Source organism: Tilletiopsis washingtonensis (genome assembly GCF_003144115.1).
Source record: "Tilletiopsis washingtonensis strain MCA 4186 unplaced genomic scaffold FA09scaffold_26, whole genome shotgun sequence".
NCBI classification, from domain to species: domain Eukaryota; kingdom Fungi; phylum Basidiomycota; class Exobasidiomycetes; order Entylomatales; genus Tilletiopsis; species Tilletiopsis washingtonensis.
The window spans coordinates 239,659-253,994 of NW_020312023.1; the positions used below are offsets into that span (position 1 = coordinate 239,659).

The following is a 14,336-nucleotide window of genomic DNA, read 5'->3' on the forward strand; positions in this document are numbered from 1 at the left end:
GTGTGTCTCTCTCTCTTCCGCACCACCATCTCAAGCACAGAAGCACGGAGCAGAGCAGAGGCGCAGCCCCTGTATCCGACACCGGCATCGGTCTCCTGGCTCGGCGCTCAGGCACGGCTCGGCTGCGCCATGGGCCTCGTTGAGCAGAGCGGCGCATCGGGCAGCAGCAGCCGGCCCATCGAGCTGCTCAGCCAGGAAAGCTCGAGCTCAAGCGTGGTGCTGCAGAACGCAGCGCAGAGCACCGCAGCACTGCTGGACGCAGGCGCACCTCGGCATTCTCGCACGGCTGGGAGCAAGAGCCGCTGGGACTCTGGCCTCGCGCCTCCGGCCGACCTCAAGGAGCATGCCGAGCGCAAGGGCTACGTGAGTGCTGCAGCGCAGCACGCAGCGCACCACATTGCTCACACGCCAGAGGCAGTTCAGCGTCTCGGACCTGGTCGGGCCGGCGTACTGCGAGGTCAAGACGCTGTACAACATCATCGGCCTCTCGTGCGTGCCGCTCGATGCTCAGCAGCGAGCGCAGCTGATTACGCCTGGGTAGACACCTTCCCGTCGAAGCACGGCCGAGCACGATTCGCACGCCGCTCGGCGCAGTCATCCAGCCCAACGTGAAGATCGCCGTCGAGCGCGAGCGCACGATGGACGAGGGCAGAGTGCGTGCTGCACAGGACAAGCCCAACGAGCTTCCTTTCTGACCCTGCTCGATCAGAAAGTGCACAAGAAGCTCGAGGAGGAGCTCCATCCAGTGACCGTGCGCGTTCGCACGCGCACTCGCGAAGACGCCTGGGCCCTGCGATATCTTCGCTTGATCACTGGCCTGCGCTCGCTGCTGGACGGCGGCTGCGTGGTGCGTTCTAGCAGGCTCGGGGATCAGTGCCGTGTGCTGATGCTGCGCCTACGACAGCGGGAGCTGCCCGTCTTTGGCTTCGTCGAGGGCCGCCTCGTGATGGGCGTGATTGACGAGGTAATCCGGCGTGAGCTGCCTGCGCTGCCAAGCCGAGACGCCGCAGGTCCGAGCCAGCAGGCCAAGCGGTCAGCATCATCGAACACGTCCTCGCCAACGAAGAAGTGGGCGTCGCAGGACGAGTGGCGGCGTCAGTCTGCGCGCCGTGCTGCGACGGACAAGTCGCCGGGCAAGGCACAGCCAAGTCTCGCGAGCTTCTTTGGCGGCGCATCTGCAGGGAAGGACAAGGCAGCGGCCGAAGGTGCGCCGCCTCTCTCGCAAGTGAAGCGAAGCAGCCAAGCAGAGAAGCAATCACAGGCACCTGCAAAGCGCTTCGGCTTCTACATTTCGGGTACGTACACACATGCCAGATGCATCGCTGCTTGCTGAGCCCCGCGCCTGCAGACACCAAGACTCGGCTCTCGAACTCCATCCCGTACGAAGACGCGCAGCAGAGCGCGCGCATGCAGGTCGCGCTGTACAAGCGACTGCTCGACGGCCTCGTTCTTCCATACGTGGCACGCGAAGGTTCAGCCAGCGAAGGTCCGAGTGGCGAGCCGAGCGAGCCCGTGCTTGATCCGCATGCCACCGAGCTTTCGCCTGCGATGCTCTTCGCAGCGCTCGACCTGGACGCCAAAGCTCGTCTGTCGTCCGCCTTCGCTGCGGATGCCGAGGCGCTCTGCGAAAGCTATGATTTGCAGCTTCTGCGTGAGCTGTCGCCCTCACACGCGGAGTCGGGCGACGCTAGCTCGAGAGAAGGCCTCGTAGGTGCATCGCCAGCGGCAGAACATCGACCTACACCCTCGCCGCCTGGCTCGCGTCCGCCGAGTCCTCGACAGCACTCTCCCGCCTCCGATCACGGATCGGACGACTCGGAGGTCGAGAAGGTGTCTCGCAGCTGCACACTCGAGGACGTTGCGCGGCTCTTCGCAGAGACGGTCGAAGAGCTGCTAGAGCAGGCAGCGCAGAGCGACTCGGTCGCTGATGGGGCTCGCAAGCGCGAACGAGGCGCTTTTCAGGCTGAGCTCGAGCTGCAGTACCGCCTGCAAGCCTCGGCTGGCCGCTTCCGCAAGCGCAAGCTACGTGAAAGCGAAGAGCCCAGGTCGAAGGATGGCGCGTTCTCGAGACGAGCACGCGGCGGAAAGCGAGGCTCGACAAGATCGACCAAGGCAGTCACGAAGACGGCGACACGATTGGAGCAGTCCATGCTGTCGTTCCCGCCGGCCGTCCGCGAGGCATCCGCCGGCGTCGAGGAGCAGGATGCGCTTCTCAGCGATGACGCAGAAGCCGCGCAAGAGCGCGCTGATCTGGCCTTGGCGCTGCAGCTGAGCATCCAGCTGCAAGAGGACGCGACGGTCGCTCGAGACGAAGATGCACGCATCGAAGCGGACGCCGTGCCGCTCAGCACACCGTCTCAGCGGAGTGCTGCACGAGGCAGTCAGAGCGCAGTCTCCGGCATCCAGTCGCAGAGCACCGAACACATCAGCGCAGCGTCGCCTCAGGCGACGAGCAGAGTAGTAGACGGCCCAGCGGCGAGCGAGTCGCAGCTCGAGGTGGAAGCCATCTTCGCACCTGCAGCGGAGCGGAGAGACGCAGCAAGCAGCCAGGAGCATGTTGGTCAAGCTCGTCCATCGCCATTCTCGTCTGCCCCAGCGCGCGAAGCAGCGCCTCTCATCGGCATCGTGCGCTTCACATTCGCTCCGGCTGCGCTCGATGCGCATCTACGCTCAGTACTGGCACTCTGGTCGGGCGCACGCGAGCCTCGCGGCGTGGGACCTGGCGAGGTGTATCGCTGCCGCATGTGCGAGTACGAAGAGGGCTGCGAGTGGCTCAGCGCCAAAGCGCAGGAAGCGCAGCTGGCGTACGAGGAGCGCAAGCGTGCGCGCGAGGCACTGACTGCGGCGCCGCGCGATCTCGAGGATGAAGAGGCACTCTGGACGGCGACGCACGGGCTCGAAGAGAGCGCAAGCGGAGCGCAAGATTCCGATGCGGATCTGTGGGAGCATCTGGACGTGCCAGCCGAAGCGTTCGGCGCAGACTGGTGAAGGGAACGAGGTGCGGCTGGCCGCGGGTATCATCGCATTGAGTCGGCGAGCAGAACAAGCATTGTAGCATAGCCAAGACACGCCACGGGCAGCACATTCCTGCGCATCGTGACGTCCCAGTGAAAGACGCGTCCCGGCTCCTCCTCTCTGGACGTGGCGGCGTCGCTGCGGCTCGATGGGTCGCGCGTTCGTCGGCGGTACGAGCGGGAGCGCGGAGACTGCGTGTCCGTCTCGGCCTCGGTGACCGCATCGGTCTCGCCGACATCGCTGTGCTCTGCGATCGTCGCATCTGCCTCCCAGCCGCGTCGTGCGGTGCGGCGATCTGCCTGAGGCGCTCCCATGATCGCGCGCCAGAAGCGCCTGCCAGGCTCGTGCCGCCGCTTGGCCGCACGAGCGCCGTTGCCGCCAGCCTCGTCGGGCGCATCGGCGATGTTCAGTGTCACCCAGCGTGCAACAGTGTCGCTGATGGCCGTCGTTGTGCCGATGACGACCCACGCCGCGGCAGGATTGCTCGGGCCGCAGATGTGCAGCGTGAGGCGCACTAGAGGCCAGCAGATGGCCTGCAGCGCGACGAGGCGGATCACCGACGAGAGCAGTGCGTAGTAGGCGAGCCACCGCCGCAGCAGCAGGGTCGTGAAGGAGAGCGCATGGTAGGCAGTGCTGACGCTCTGTGGTGAAGGACGATCAGCGAGCTGTCTTGCCTGCTCGCACGAAGCCACTCACCCAAAGGCTGCACATGACGAACTCGAGCGCGCCAGGCAGGCGCACTCCGTCCGGCGAGCGCGAGCACAGCAGTGCGCCATGCAGCAGGCAGATTGCGGCGTTGCGCAGCAGCCAGAACGCTCCAATGCATCCGGGAACAGCGGCAAGAAGGCGAAGAGGATGCAGCATGCGTCGCATGACCCATGCTGTCGGAGCGCCAGCGTCCATCAGGTCTGTGCCCAACGTCGGCGGAGGCAAGAGTGCACTCGGAGGCTGACCGAAGAGAGGACGGACAGGGCGTCAGCGCTGCGGTGAAGCCTCGTCGGCAGTACTACTCACCCTTTGGCTGCTCTGCGCTGGCCGCCAGCGCAAATTCGGAGCGTCTGCGTGCCTCAGCCCTGATCTCGGGCTCGCCGGCGCCGTGCGACTGCCACGCTCGATGTTCACGTCTGCTCGTGGCGGGCTCGGCGGCCGCGACGGCGAGTACGGCGGCGGCAAGTCGGACAGGTCCGAGTTAGGATTGGTCATGCCGCGTCGCAAGGATGGCACGCTGGTGAAGTAGTCGCCTCGCGAGAGGCGTGCACCTCGCTGCGCTGGATTGTCGCCCATGTTCAAGCCGAGGCCAAGAGCATCTGCCTCGGCCTCTGTCTCAAAGCCAGCGCCGTCGCGTGTGCGCGCGGCTGAGGCGGGCCGGGTCAGCCCGGCAGCCACAGATGCAGCAAGCCAGGCGAACTCGGGGAGAGCCGAGTCGCGAGTGTGGGGAGGCGAAAGTGATGGCGGTCGGTGGTGCACCGGAGAATGCGGAGTGGAGAGCGTGCCGCTGCTGGATCCGGCACGGCCAAAGCCGCCAGGACGAGACGAGCTCGCCCTTGTTTCAGAGCCGTCTGCCAGGCTTGCACGTCCCGGAGCTATCCGGCCAAGCGCTGCCAAGGAGCTCTGCGAGGCTGCACTGGCGGCTCGCGCACGGCGACGCGCCAGCATTGGCGGCAGAGGTGCTGAATCGCCGGGCCCGGCAGCATGCGATGACACCGCTAGCTCCAACGGACTGCGTGACTGTGTCGTCCGGGTGAATGCTAGCCCTGCATCTTCCACCCACGAGCGGGCTCGCGCACGCGAGGCTCTCCGAGAGCCCGGTGACGCAGCAGAGCCACTGTCGCCTCTCTGCTCCTCGGAGGATGCAGCCGGCGTAGACAGAGGCGCCAGATGTGTCGCTGGCAGCAGCGGCGACGAGTTGGCCGTGCGTGCCCTTGCACGTGGAGCACGCGCCGGCACGGCGGAGGACGAGGCCTGCGGCGTGTTGCTGCCCAAGCCCGAGCCGCTGGCTGTGACCGCAGGCGTCAGGGCAAAGTACGAGATGGAGCGAATCGAGCTGCTGGAGCCGGTGCGTGACGGGCCACGTGGACGCAGGTGCGGCGAAGAGACTCGCGGCGTCGTCGGGCTCGTGCCTCCTGGAGTGCTTGAGGAGGAGGAGGCGCCGGCCGTTGCCAGCGACGCAAAGGCCGAGGCGTAGTTGCTGCCGAGCGTGCGCGAGGCCCGTCGGCGCACGCCGGCATCGAACGACGGCGGACTGTCGTCGTCGGCCTCGCTCTCGTCGTACGCCGGCAGCCCGGCCAGCGTCAGGCCGACGGCCTGCGACGGCGCCGCCGAGTGTGCGGCGTCGTCGCCGCGCAGACGGCGTGTGCCATCGTCGTCGGAGGCGCCGCGGCCGCTGCTTGCACTGCCGGGCGCGCTCTCTGCGCTCGAGTCGTGCGCGGCGGGCCACTCGTTCTCCGTCTCGTCGGCACTCGTGCTCTCGCCGTCGGTCGTCTCGCGGCCGTCGGTCTCCGTCTCGGCCTCTGAGCTGCTGCGCCCCGTGCGCGGCGGCGAGGCCACGACAGGGAAGCGGTGCGCCGAGGGCCGCGAGAGCGAGAGGGCCGAGAGCGATGCGAGCGAGGAGAGCGAGTGTGCGGAGCTGGCACGCGTGGGCGGCGCCGACGACGTGGCCGGCAGCCGGGAGCGGCTGGAGCTGCGCGACGCAGCGCCGGCAAGGCCGGGCGCATAGGCTGCAGCGCCGTGGCGCAGCGAGGGGACAGGCAGCGGCTGCGGCGGCGTCTGCATCGCCTCGGCAGCCGGGGCCGGCGGAGTGCTGCGAGGAGAGAGGCAGGCGCCGTGCTGCGGATGGTGGTGGAGCAGAGGCAGAGGCTCCGGCACGCTCCGGCTGGGCTGCATGTCGAGGCGGCATCCTCATCGCGCGCCGCCGCCGCACCGCCTGCGCCCGCAGCTCCCGAATCGCGTCGCTCCGCCTCCTCTGCCCGCCTTCTCGCGCCAGCGCCCGTGCGGCAGCGAGCAGCAGCGAGACGGTGCTGGGAGCAGGCTATCGGCCACGGATAGTGCTGCGTCACCCCTTCTGCACATATGCAGAGGCGCAGCTCCGGCAGCAGCAGCGCAGCACTGCCGAAGCTCGCAGAGGCGGGAAGCGGCGGGAAGGAGAGAGGCCGCCGCCCACGCGAAGGCGGCGCCGCGTGTCCAGCAGCAGCAGCAGAAGCCGGCGCCGCACGCTCTTGCCGCACGTCAACCAACCCCGTCCTCACTTGTTCTTCTCAGCAGCAGGCGCGCTCCACCGCTCCACAGCACACACTCGCGCACTCCACGGCCCGCCTGCCTCCACGCTCGCCGCCATGTCTCGCCGTCCCGCCGGCCGCATCTCCTCCGGCGCCCGCGCCGCGCCCTATGCCGTGCGTGCTGCTCAGCCGCCGTGGCTGGCCACGCAGCGCTGCTCCGCCCGTCTGCTGACCTCTGCCGCATCTCTCTCTTTGCTGCACACACACAGCGTCCGGCAGGTCCGAATCGCTCGGCGTCGGGCTCGGGCAGCCGCATGGCCTCGCGCGATGCCTGGGAGGAGGACACGTTCAGCCACGAGCGTGAGTGCCGCCTCGCCGCAGCGGCCAAGCATGCGCAAGGCGAGCGGAGCCACGCGATGCACAGCACTGCAGCGCTTGCCGCTCGGCTATGCCGAAGAGATGCGCCCGCCCTGCGCCGCACCGTGTCTGCCGCTCGGCGTCGCCGCCTCTAGCTGACTCGCATGCACCGACAGCGGAGCCGCAGCAGGCTGCTCCCTCGCCCTGGCCGCCGGCGACGCTCACCATTCGCGGCGCCAGCGGGCCGACGTGGGTTATCGTCGGCAACCTGATGCTGGGCACGAGTGCGGAGGACATTGAGGTGAGTGTGGGGCGTGCGAGCTGCTCTGCTAGACGCGCACTGCGCTGGGAGATGTGCGTGCGCATGCCTACTCGCTGCGTTCAGGCATCATATCGGATGCTCCAGATATCAGCAGCGTCGTCTCGCGAGCGTCCGTACTATCTGCGTTCTTCTGCTGATCACCGTCGCACCGCTTCGCAGGAGACGTTCAAGCAGTTCGGCGAGATCGCAGAGATCAAGGTGCGCCGCACGCCTCGATCACGCCTCGCACACATCTCACACACTCTCGACAGCGTCGCGAGCCTCCGTCGCCGAACCATCCATCCATGTCATTCAACGTCGCCTTCAGCACGCGCGAGGCAGCACTGGCGTCGATCCAGTCGATGGACCGTGTCGTCGCCGATGGCCGGGTGATCTCCGTCTCGCTGGCGCACGGACCCGTCGTCTCTGGTCCAGCACGACTGCTGAACGCCGCCGGCGTCTCGCGCTCCGACGCTCCTGCTCCGCGTGTCGCCAGCGGCGCAGCCATCGTGCAGCCGCTCGAGGCGGCCAAGGCGGTGCAGGCAGCGCTGCCGAAGCGTCAGGCGCAAGGCCAGCAGCAGCAGCAGCAAGCGCAGGCGAAGACATCGAAGGCAGCGCAGCCGCAGGGCAAGATCAAGGCGCCCGGCGGCGGCGTGCCCGTGCCTGTCGCCTCGCTCTCCTCGCGGCTCCTCACCGCCGCCGAGCTGCGTGCGCTGCAGAAGCGGCAGGCTCGCGACAAGGCGGCCGCTGCTGCCGCTGCAAAGCCTGCTGCTGGCGGCAAGGGCTCGACGAAGGGCGCAGCATCGGCACCGAGCAACGGCAAGGGCCCGCAGGCCCAAGCAGGCTCGCTCAGCAGCCGCATCGGCGCGCTGCCGCTGGCGCTGCGCCTCGCGGAGCAGAAGGCGCCACAGTCGCAGCTCGGCGTGCCGGCCGCAAGAGGCAAGGGCAAGGCGAAGAAGGGACCAGCAGGCGCAGCCATGTCAGATGTGTGAGTCAGCTCTGTGCGCACGGCGGACGGCAGCAGCGTACGTACCCTGCGGAGGGGTTAGTGGAGCAGCACCGCATCTGGTCTGCCTCGTGCGGCGCCAGATGCGGTGCTGCAGGCGGCATCGAAGGATGCTTGGCTCGTCGAGGCGGTCGGGCAGGCTGCGAGGAGAGCGGGCAGAGCTCGCCGCCTTGGCAGCTCGTCGTCGATCCATCTGTGCAGCACCGTCAGCCCGATGGCGCTACTCGCTCTCGGAGGCATCGCTCACCGTGAACTCAGCGCGCTGACTTCCACTCTCTCGGCAGCGCCATGCTCGACACTGCGTCGGCGAAGCGCAAGCGGTCGAGGCAGGGCAAGGGCAAGGGTGCTGCGACGGGCATGGACGTTGACTGAACGCGGCGGCGCTCGCGTGTGCTGGCTGAGAGAGGGTTAAGTTCGCGCAATGCCATCTTTACGCACTGTCGATGTCCTGTGAGGCGGACAGATGAATACCTGGCTGCGGTGAGTGACGCATCAGCGTGTCGGAGCGCAAGCGCATCAGCGACTCGGAGCGGAGGCGCATCAGCGTGTCGGAGCGCGAGCGCATCAGCGTGTCGGAGCGCAAGCGCATCAGCGACTCGGAGCGGAGGCGCATCAGCGAACCCCGGAGCGCCGTAGGTGCATCAGCGAACTCGGAGCGCGAGCGCATCAGCGGAGTCGGAGCGTAGGTGCATCAGCGTGTCGGAGCGGCGAGCGCATCATCGAGCCCCGGAGCGTAGGTGCATCAGCGTGTCGGAGCGGCGAGCGCATCATCGAGCCCCGGAGCGTAGGTGCATCAGCGACCTCGGAGCGCGAGCGCATCAGCGAAGTCGGAGCATAGGTGCATCAGCGAACTCGGAGCGACGAGCGCATCAGCAAAGTCGGAGCACCAAGGGAGCACTGCGTAAGAAGGACGGAGCGACAGTCGCATCATCGTCATTGAATAACGGAGCCAGAGCGGCATCATCGTCATGGACACTAAGGTAATGACTAAGGGGAAGGACGGCGTAGAGCGTGCACGAACTTGACGGCGGCCGAAAGCTGCCGCTGCGTAGCGAGAAGCTGACGAGCTTGCGAAGCGGGCTCGCTCTTGCTCATGTGGTAGTGCGTTCCTCCAATGCTGCCGACGGTGCCGACGCTAGAGCCGATGTGCACCGCGCCGCTGCCAGTGGACGACGACGACGCCGACGCGCTGTGCGGCGAGGTGGCGGGGGTCACGAATGGCGGCGTTGCCGTTGCCGCGGGCGATGCCGGCGGAGTGGCGGCGGACGACGAGGCAGCGGCGGCACGCTGTGCGCGCTGGTGGCGCTCACCGCCGCGGCGCGAGTCCATGGCCGCCGTTGCCGCAGGCGATGCCGGCGGACTGGCGGCAGACGACGAGGCAGCGGCGGTACGCTGTGCGCGCTGGTGGCGCTCACCGCCGCGGCGCGAGTCCATGGCCGCTGTTGCCGCAAACGACGAGGCAGCGGCGGCAGACGACGAGGCAGTGGCGGCAGACGACGAGGCAGTGACGGCATGAAGTGCGCGCTGGTGGCGCCTGCCGCCGCGGCGCGAGTCCGCCTCGTTCATGGCCGCTTTGCGCTTCTCTGTCGCGCCGTGCAACAAGCATTGCGTTGAGGGTGCTCACCACGAGAGAGCGCGGCGGCACATCGTCGACGGCGGAGCGCATCAGCACGTCGTTGATGGCGTGCGATGCCGTCGCAGCAGCGGGCTCGAGAGAGCACGGCGGCGCGGCGTCGACGGCGGAGCGTGTCGGCACGTCGTTGGTGGCCTGCGATGCCGTCGCAGCAGCGGGCTCGACAGAGCGCGGCGGCACGGCGTCGACGGCGGAGCGTGTCGGCACGTCGTTGGTGGCGTGCGATGCCGTCGCAGCAGCGGGCTCGAGAGAGCGCGGCGGCGCGGCGTCGACGGCGGAGCGTGTTGGAAGCTTGGCCACGCGGCGGCGGCGGCGCACGGCGAGCTTCTGCTCGAGCTCGGCAAAGACCGTGTCGGCCTCATTGCGCTCCTCCATCTTGACGGCGGGCGCAAGTGCGGTCGAGGTGCTGGCGTCGACGCTGTCAAGGGCGCAGGGCACCGAGCGACGCGCGGCGAGCTTCTGCTCGAGCTCGGCAAAGACCGTGTCGGCCTCATTGCGCTCCTCCGTCTTGACGGCGGGCGCAACTGCGGTCGAGGTGCCGGCAGCAGCACGGACACGCGGCGCGGCCAAGACGGCAGCGTAGGTCGGCGGAGTGAAGCGGCGCATGTCTATTGTATGGTGGGGTTCGTGAATGAGGCGTGGGTGAAGTCGTGGGCGAGGACGGATGGAGGACACGTGAGAGAGGGAGACGCAGAGAGGAGACGCAGAGATAGAGAGAGAGAGAGAGATGAAGAAAGAAGCGAGGGCGTTGCGAGTCGCCTTTTGATGGCGAGAGCGTGTTTGTCGAGCTTGACATTGGCCGCGGCCCAGCGCGCTGCAGGCCTCAGAGGCAGCGGACAGTGCGGTATCGAAGCCTGAGCGGCTGCCGCTCTGAGCCCGCACAGCATGCAGAGCGCAGCACGCAGCGATTCCGCCTGCCGGTGCCGCAAGGCGGCGGCAAAGAGGTGCCGACATCGGCGCCACGCCGGCGCTCGGCGGGAAGCGCTCAGAGAGCGGCAGCACGGCCGGTGCCGCGGCGGCGGCCGTCGGGCGCCGAGGCTGCGCCGCCGACGGCGCGCGGCATCGGCTGCGGCTGCTGCAGCAGGCAGGCTGCCTGCTGAGGTGGCGAGTCGAGTGCAGCGTGGGTTGAGGGTGCTGCAGGGGGTGCGGCAGCGTGCGAAGAAGGCGAGGCGAGTGACGTGTGGTGGATGGTGGTGGATGGATGTGCCTGATGAGGCAGCGGCGGCCGCTTGCTCTCTTGCCAAGTTGGGCGGACGCGACGAGATCGGGCAGCCGCGCCGCCGCCGCGGGGCGCAGCGGCGATGCGCCTGCCATGCTGCGGGCGCAGCGCGCGCCGCGCCGTGTCTGCTCGCGTGGCGTGTGGGAACAGCGGCCTCTCCGGAGCGTAGGTGCATCAGCGTGTCGGAGCGCGAGCGCATCAGCGAACTCGGAGCACCAAGCGGGCGCACCGCTTGACGGCTGTAAGCCCTCAAGCGCTGCTGAAGAAGGACGGAGCGACAGTCGCATCAGCGTCTCGGACGGAGCGGCAAGCGCATCATTGCCCTCAAGGTGGTGGGGTGTTATGAAGGGCCGGAGGCGCCGCACGGCAAGCGTCGTGCTGCTCGGCCTGCCCAAGCCGTAGCGAGGGGAGTGCCGGCAGCACCGTCGCGTGCGTCATGCAGCGCGCTGAACATGCTGTCCGTACGCCGGACGCTAGCGGGCGACTCTGGTGCCCGTCGATCACTGAAGTGACACGACCCGCCTCAACCTCCGAAGAAGCAGCGTGCATGCCAGCACCACACATCTCGGAAAGATGGAGGGGGTGACGACGGTGCGGCGCAGTTGCGCGTGCGCACACGTCGAGGCGGGTCGCGGCGAGCTGCCCTCTTGCTGCTCGAGGCTGGCGTCACTGCGCTGCTCTCGTTGCTGCTGCGGCTGCTGCAGAGACAAGAGGAGAGAAGACTGGAGGCGAAGAAGCTTGAAGGTCTGCGGTGCTCAGCTCCGGCGCCCGAGGCGAGGCCGCGCGAGGCGACGGCGGGCGGTGCGCTCGGCTGCTCGAGAGCGGCGCAATCTGGCCGCTGCGCTTGCGCGTCTCTGCGGCGGCTCACTTGCAGCTCTCAGTCACACAGGGTGAAGCACTCTTGGCGCAGCGAGGCAGTCTTTGCGCTGCAGTTGAAGAGCACCTAAGTGTACGCTGTGGATAGCGATGACTGTGGAAGAGAGAAGAGGAGGCAGAGAGGAGGGAGAAGGAAAGGAGGAGCTCGAGCGGCGAGCCGCGAGCGGGCGAGAGAGAAGTCGCACAGCGCCTCCGCGAGCGCCAGGCTTGGACCGTAGAGCAGCCGACGCTGTAGAGCACAGGCTCGGAGCAGCCATGGCATTGAAGAGGCGCGTCGGCGGACACCGCGATGCCGACGACGTGACGCGCGAGGCGAGCGCTGCGACCTCGACTTGTACGTGACGAGCGAGGTCGGGCGCATCCACTCGTGGGTGGATGCCTCGCTCTGCTATCGCCAGTCGAGTCGACGCTCAGAGGCGGCACCGTGCGCGCGTTGGGCGCTGGTCCTGTCCGACGACGACGACGACGTGGCGCGAGCCGCGAGCGCGGCGACACGGACATGTGCGTGACGAGCGAGGTCAGGAGCATGCGTGCAGAGGTGGATGCATCGGTTTGGTCGCGCCAGCCGAGGCGCAGAGGCGCTGGCGCGGGCGCGTCGGTGCCGAGCGCCGCGCGACGACGCGCAGGGCGCGTGTCGTGAGCGCCACGGCACTGCGCTGTGCTTGATGAGGTCGGATGCATCCACTCAGGGGTGGATGCGTTGCGCAGCTGGCGCTACCCGCCGTCGAGCGGCGGCAGCGGCAGCGCGCCGGCGCCCAGCGCTGGCCGATGGCGACGAGGCATCGCCGCAAGTGCGCGCGGGCGGCGCAGCGACTCGCCGGCGGTGCGCAGGCGTGCTCGGGCGCACTCTGGGCGGCGCAGGAGGGCGAGAGGCGGGCGGATGGCGGTGGATGGCGGGTGGATGGGTGGGCGGGCGGCGCGAGGGAGTGGTGGATGGAAAGGTGGGCGAGCGAGCGAGCGCGGCAGGCTTTATGCCTTGTCGCGCCCTCGCCGGTGCGCCCTCGAGGCGCGCCCGCTGCCAAAAAATCCCGCGGGACGCGCCGCGGCGGCACAGCCACGCGACGCGACGTGCGTGGGAATCGGGCGCCTCTCGCGGCGCCCTCCTCTCGCCCACCACGCTCCTCGTCCGCTTCTGCGCAGCACGCTCGCTGCGACGTTCAGGCTGCACGCTTCACCCGGCATGCTGTCGGCGTCGCCAGCCAGGTAGCTGCAGCAAAATGCCAGCCCCATTGTGACCTCTGCTGTGCCGCAGAGCGCTGTCGAGCGTGCCGGATGCACTGCGCTCGCACTGCGCCCAAAGAGCAGCATCCGTCGCCGTCGTCGGCTGCTCAGAGGGTCACGCTCGGCTCTGATGCTCCCCAAGGCCAGATCTGTGTCTGCTGATGCTTGTACCACAGGCTCGAGAGAAGACATGGCGCTGCCTTGCTGCGTCGCGCACATCGCTCGCGAATGCAGCACGCGCGGGCGCGGCGCTCGTCTCGCTCGTGCAGCATTGCCCTCGCTGCCGCGCCGCACCTGCGGCACCTGCTGCGAGCAGCGAGAAGGAGAGGCACAGCGATGAGCAAGAGTCGATGAAGCGACGTCGAGGAGAACGCTGTGTCGCTCTGGGCAGCTGCGAGCTGCGCCGGCGGTGCGCAAGGTGAGTGATGAGTTGCAGCAGCGCAACGTCTGCGCAGGAAATCGTGGATGGGCGTAAAAGCGTCTGGCGCTCCACAAGCCAGATTCGCGATGCTCGGCCCGCCTTAGGGACGGTGCCCGGAAACTCGGCCGCGGCATCGGGCAGCGAAGCCAGCACAGCTTCCCGCATGCCGCTGCAGGACTCGACTTCTGGCCGCAGGCTGGACGGCGAAGCCGGGCGCGCCTGGCTTCCCGCTGCACAGCGCCGGCAACAGCAGCAGCAGGCCGCGTCTCACTTAAGAGCACGCTCGCTGCCATCGCTCGACATCCCCGTGCCGACTCTGACTGCGCGCAGGAGCACATGCACCGCTGGCGCAGCGCTCGAGCCGCAGGTGCGAGCTGCGACACACGACAAGGCGAGATGCGACCCTACAGACACCATGTGGCTGGCCTGGACGAGCTCGTCGAGAGGCGGTGCAGCGTGCGAGGCCGGCCAGCGAGAAATTGCGCAACGCCAGAGCTCGCGAGCCGCGCGACGAGCCTCAACGATCTTTCCCAGCTCTCGGCGTGCACGACGAGTGCATCCACTTGCCACGTCCCGCTCCGTCTCGCCAGCTGCTTCACAGCAGCCTGTCAAGCGCCTGTCGATGTCCAGGGCTGCTCGACGGCCGGATGCCGCCCCATGTACTAGCCGGCTTGCGCTGAGTGTTGAGGCACCTTGTGTGCAGCTTCTGCCGCTTCGGCGAATGCATCGTCTCCATGCCCTCGCTGCTCCACCTGATGTGACGGCACCATGGCGTGTGCGTGCTCTGCGGGCTGCTCGCCGCTGGCCTGCGGCGGGAAGGCGGGCCTGGCGGCTGCGGCGAGACGCGTCGGTGTCGGTCTCGGCCACGCGTCGCGGCAGCGCTGCGCCGGGTGCGCGTCGAGGTCGGGCGCTGCTCGGCGGCCGGCGCGGGCGGGCGCGGCGGCGCTTCGCCTCGCTCCCTGCTTCCCGCTCCTCACCACGCCTGCTCCGCCTCTGCTCACCCTCGGCAGCCTCGCCCACTCTCACACCTCACGCTCGCCATGCGCGCCATGTATCCCGCGCCGGCACGCAC

At 68.5% G+C, this 14,336-nt stretch overlaps 7 protein-coding genes across 7 annotated transcripts; 3 read left to right on the top strand and 4 right to left on the bottom strand.

The window, feature by feature from the left end:
- The first annotated feature begins 28 nt into the window (after positions 1-28).
- Positions 29-3,450, top strand: FA09DRAFT_332577 (hypothetical protein). Its single transcript, XM_025743513.1, has 6 exons — positions 29-363; positions 424-489; positions 542-653; positions 710-847; positions 905-1,295; positions 1,349-3,450. Exons 1-6 carry the CDS (start codon positions 344-346, stop codon positions 2,986-2,988), a joined length of 2,367 nt encoding a protein of 788 aa, XP_025595201.1. The 5' UTR covers positions 29-343; the 3' UTR covers positions 2,989-3,450.
- On the bottom strand, positions 3,018-6,139 carry FA09DRAFT_363336 (hypothetical protein; the record flags this gene model as incomplete). Its single annotated transcript, XM_025745575.1, has 4 exons — positions 4,803-6,139; positions 4,030-4,370; positions 3,712-3,963; positions 3,018-3,656 (listed from the first exon to the last, which is right to left on the bottom strand). The coding sequence occupies exons 1-4, from the start codon at positions 5,896-5,898 to the stop codon at positions 3,018-3,020; spliced, it is 2,328 nt and encodes a 775-aa protein (XP_025595202.1). The 5' UTR covers positions 5,899-6,139.
- On the top strand, positions 5,992-6,570 carry FA09DRAFT_163382 (hypothetical protein). The gene has a single exon (XM_025739248.1). The coding sequence runs from the start codon at positions 6,085-6,087 to the stop codon at positions 6,460-6,462; it is 378 nt and encodes a 125-aa protein (XP_025595203.1). The 5' UTR covers positions 5,992-6,084; the 3' UTR covers positions 6,463-6,570.
- Positions 6,377-8,268, top strand: FA09DRAFT_332580 (hypothetical protein; the record flags this gene model as incomplete). Its single annotated transcript, XM_025743514.1, has 5 exons — positions 6,377-6,404; positions 6,500-6,888; positions 7,069-7,107; positions 7,161-7,876; positions 8,179-8,268. The coding sequence occupies exons 2-5, from the start codon at positions 6,679-6,681 to the stop codon at positions 8,264-8,266; spliced, it is 1,053 nt and encodes a 350-aa protein (XP_025595204.1). The 5' UTR covers positions 6,377-6,404; positions 6,500-6,678.
- Positions 8,269-8,806: 538 nt separating this feature from the next.
- FA09DRAFT_363338 (hypothetical protein) lies at positions 8,807-10,133 on the bottom strand (the record flags this gene model as incomplete). Its single annotated transcript, XM_025745576.1, has 2 exons — positions 8,807-9,475; positions 9,519-10,133. The coding sequence occupies 2 exons, from the start codon at positions 10,131-10,133 to the stop codon at positions 8,882-8,884; spliced, it is 1,209 nt and encodes a 402-aa protein (XP_025595205.1). The 3' UTR covers positions 8,807-8,881.
- Positions 10,134-11,277: 1,144 nt separating this feature from the next.
- On the bottom strand, positions 11,278-12,447 carry FA09DRAFT_163474 (hypothetical protein). Its single transcript, XM_025739251.1, has one exon. It carries the CDS (start codon positions 12,301-12,303, stop codon positions 11,611-11,613), a length of 693 nt encoding a protein of 230 aa, XP_025595206.1. The 5' UTR covers positions 12,304-12,447; the 3' UTR covers positions 11,278-11,610.
- On the bottom strand, positions 12,288-13,731 carry FA09DRAFT_163481 (hypothetical protein). Its single transcript, XM_025739252.1, has one exon. The coding sequence runs from the start codon at positions 13,600-13,602 to the stop codon at positions 12,592-12,594; it is 1,011 nt and encodes a 336-aa protein (XP_025595207.1). The 5' UTR covers positions 13,603-13,731; the 3' UTR covers positions 12,288-12,591.
- Between the last annotated feature and the right edge of the window lie 605 nt (positions 13,732-14,336).

Excerpts from the sequence above, each read along its gene's own strand:
- FA09DRAFT_163474 (XM_025739251.1), bottom strand. The coding sequence starts at position 12,303 with ATGCATCCGACCTCATCAAGCACAGCGCAGTGCCGTGGCGCTCACGAC.
- FA09DRAFT_163481 (XM_025739252.1), bottom strand. The coding sequence starts at position 13,602 with ATGTGCTCCTGCGCGCAGTCAGAGTCGGCACGGGGATGTCGAGCGATG.
- FA09DRAFT_163382 (XM_025739248.1), top strand. The coding sequence starts at position 6,085 with ATGCAGAGGCGCAGCTCCGGCAGCAGCAGCGCAGCACTGCCGAAGCTC.
- FA09DRAFT_332577 (XM_025743513.1), top strand. The coding sequence starts at position 344 with ATGCCGAGCGCAAGGGCTAC. Across the intron at positions 364-423 it reads ATGCCGAGCGCAAGGGCTAC|CGTCTCGGACCTGGTCGGGC; the intron begins GTGAGTGCTGCA and ends GAGGCAGTTCAG. Across the intron at positions 848-904 it reads TGCTGGACGGCGGCTGCGTG|CGGGAGCTGCCCGTCTTTGG; the intron begins GTGCGTTCTAGC and ends CGCCTACGACAG.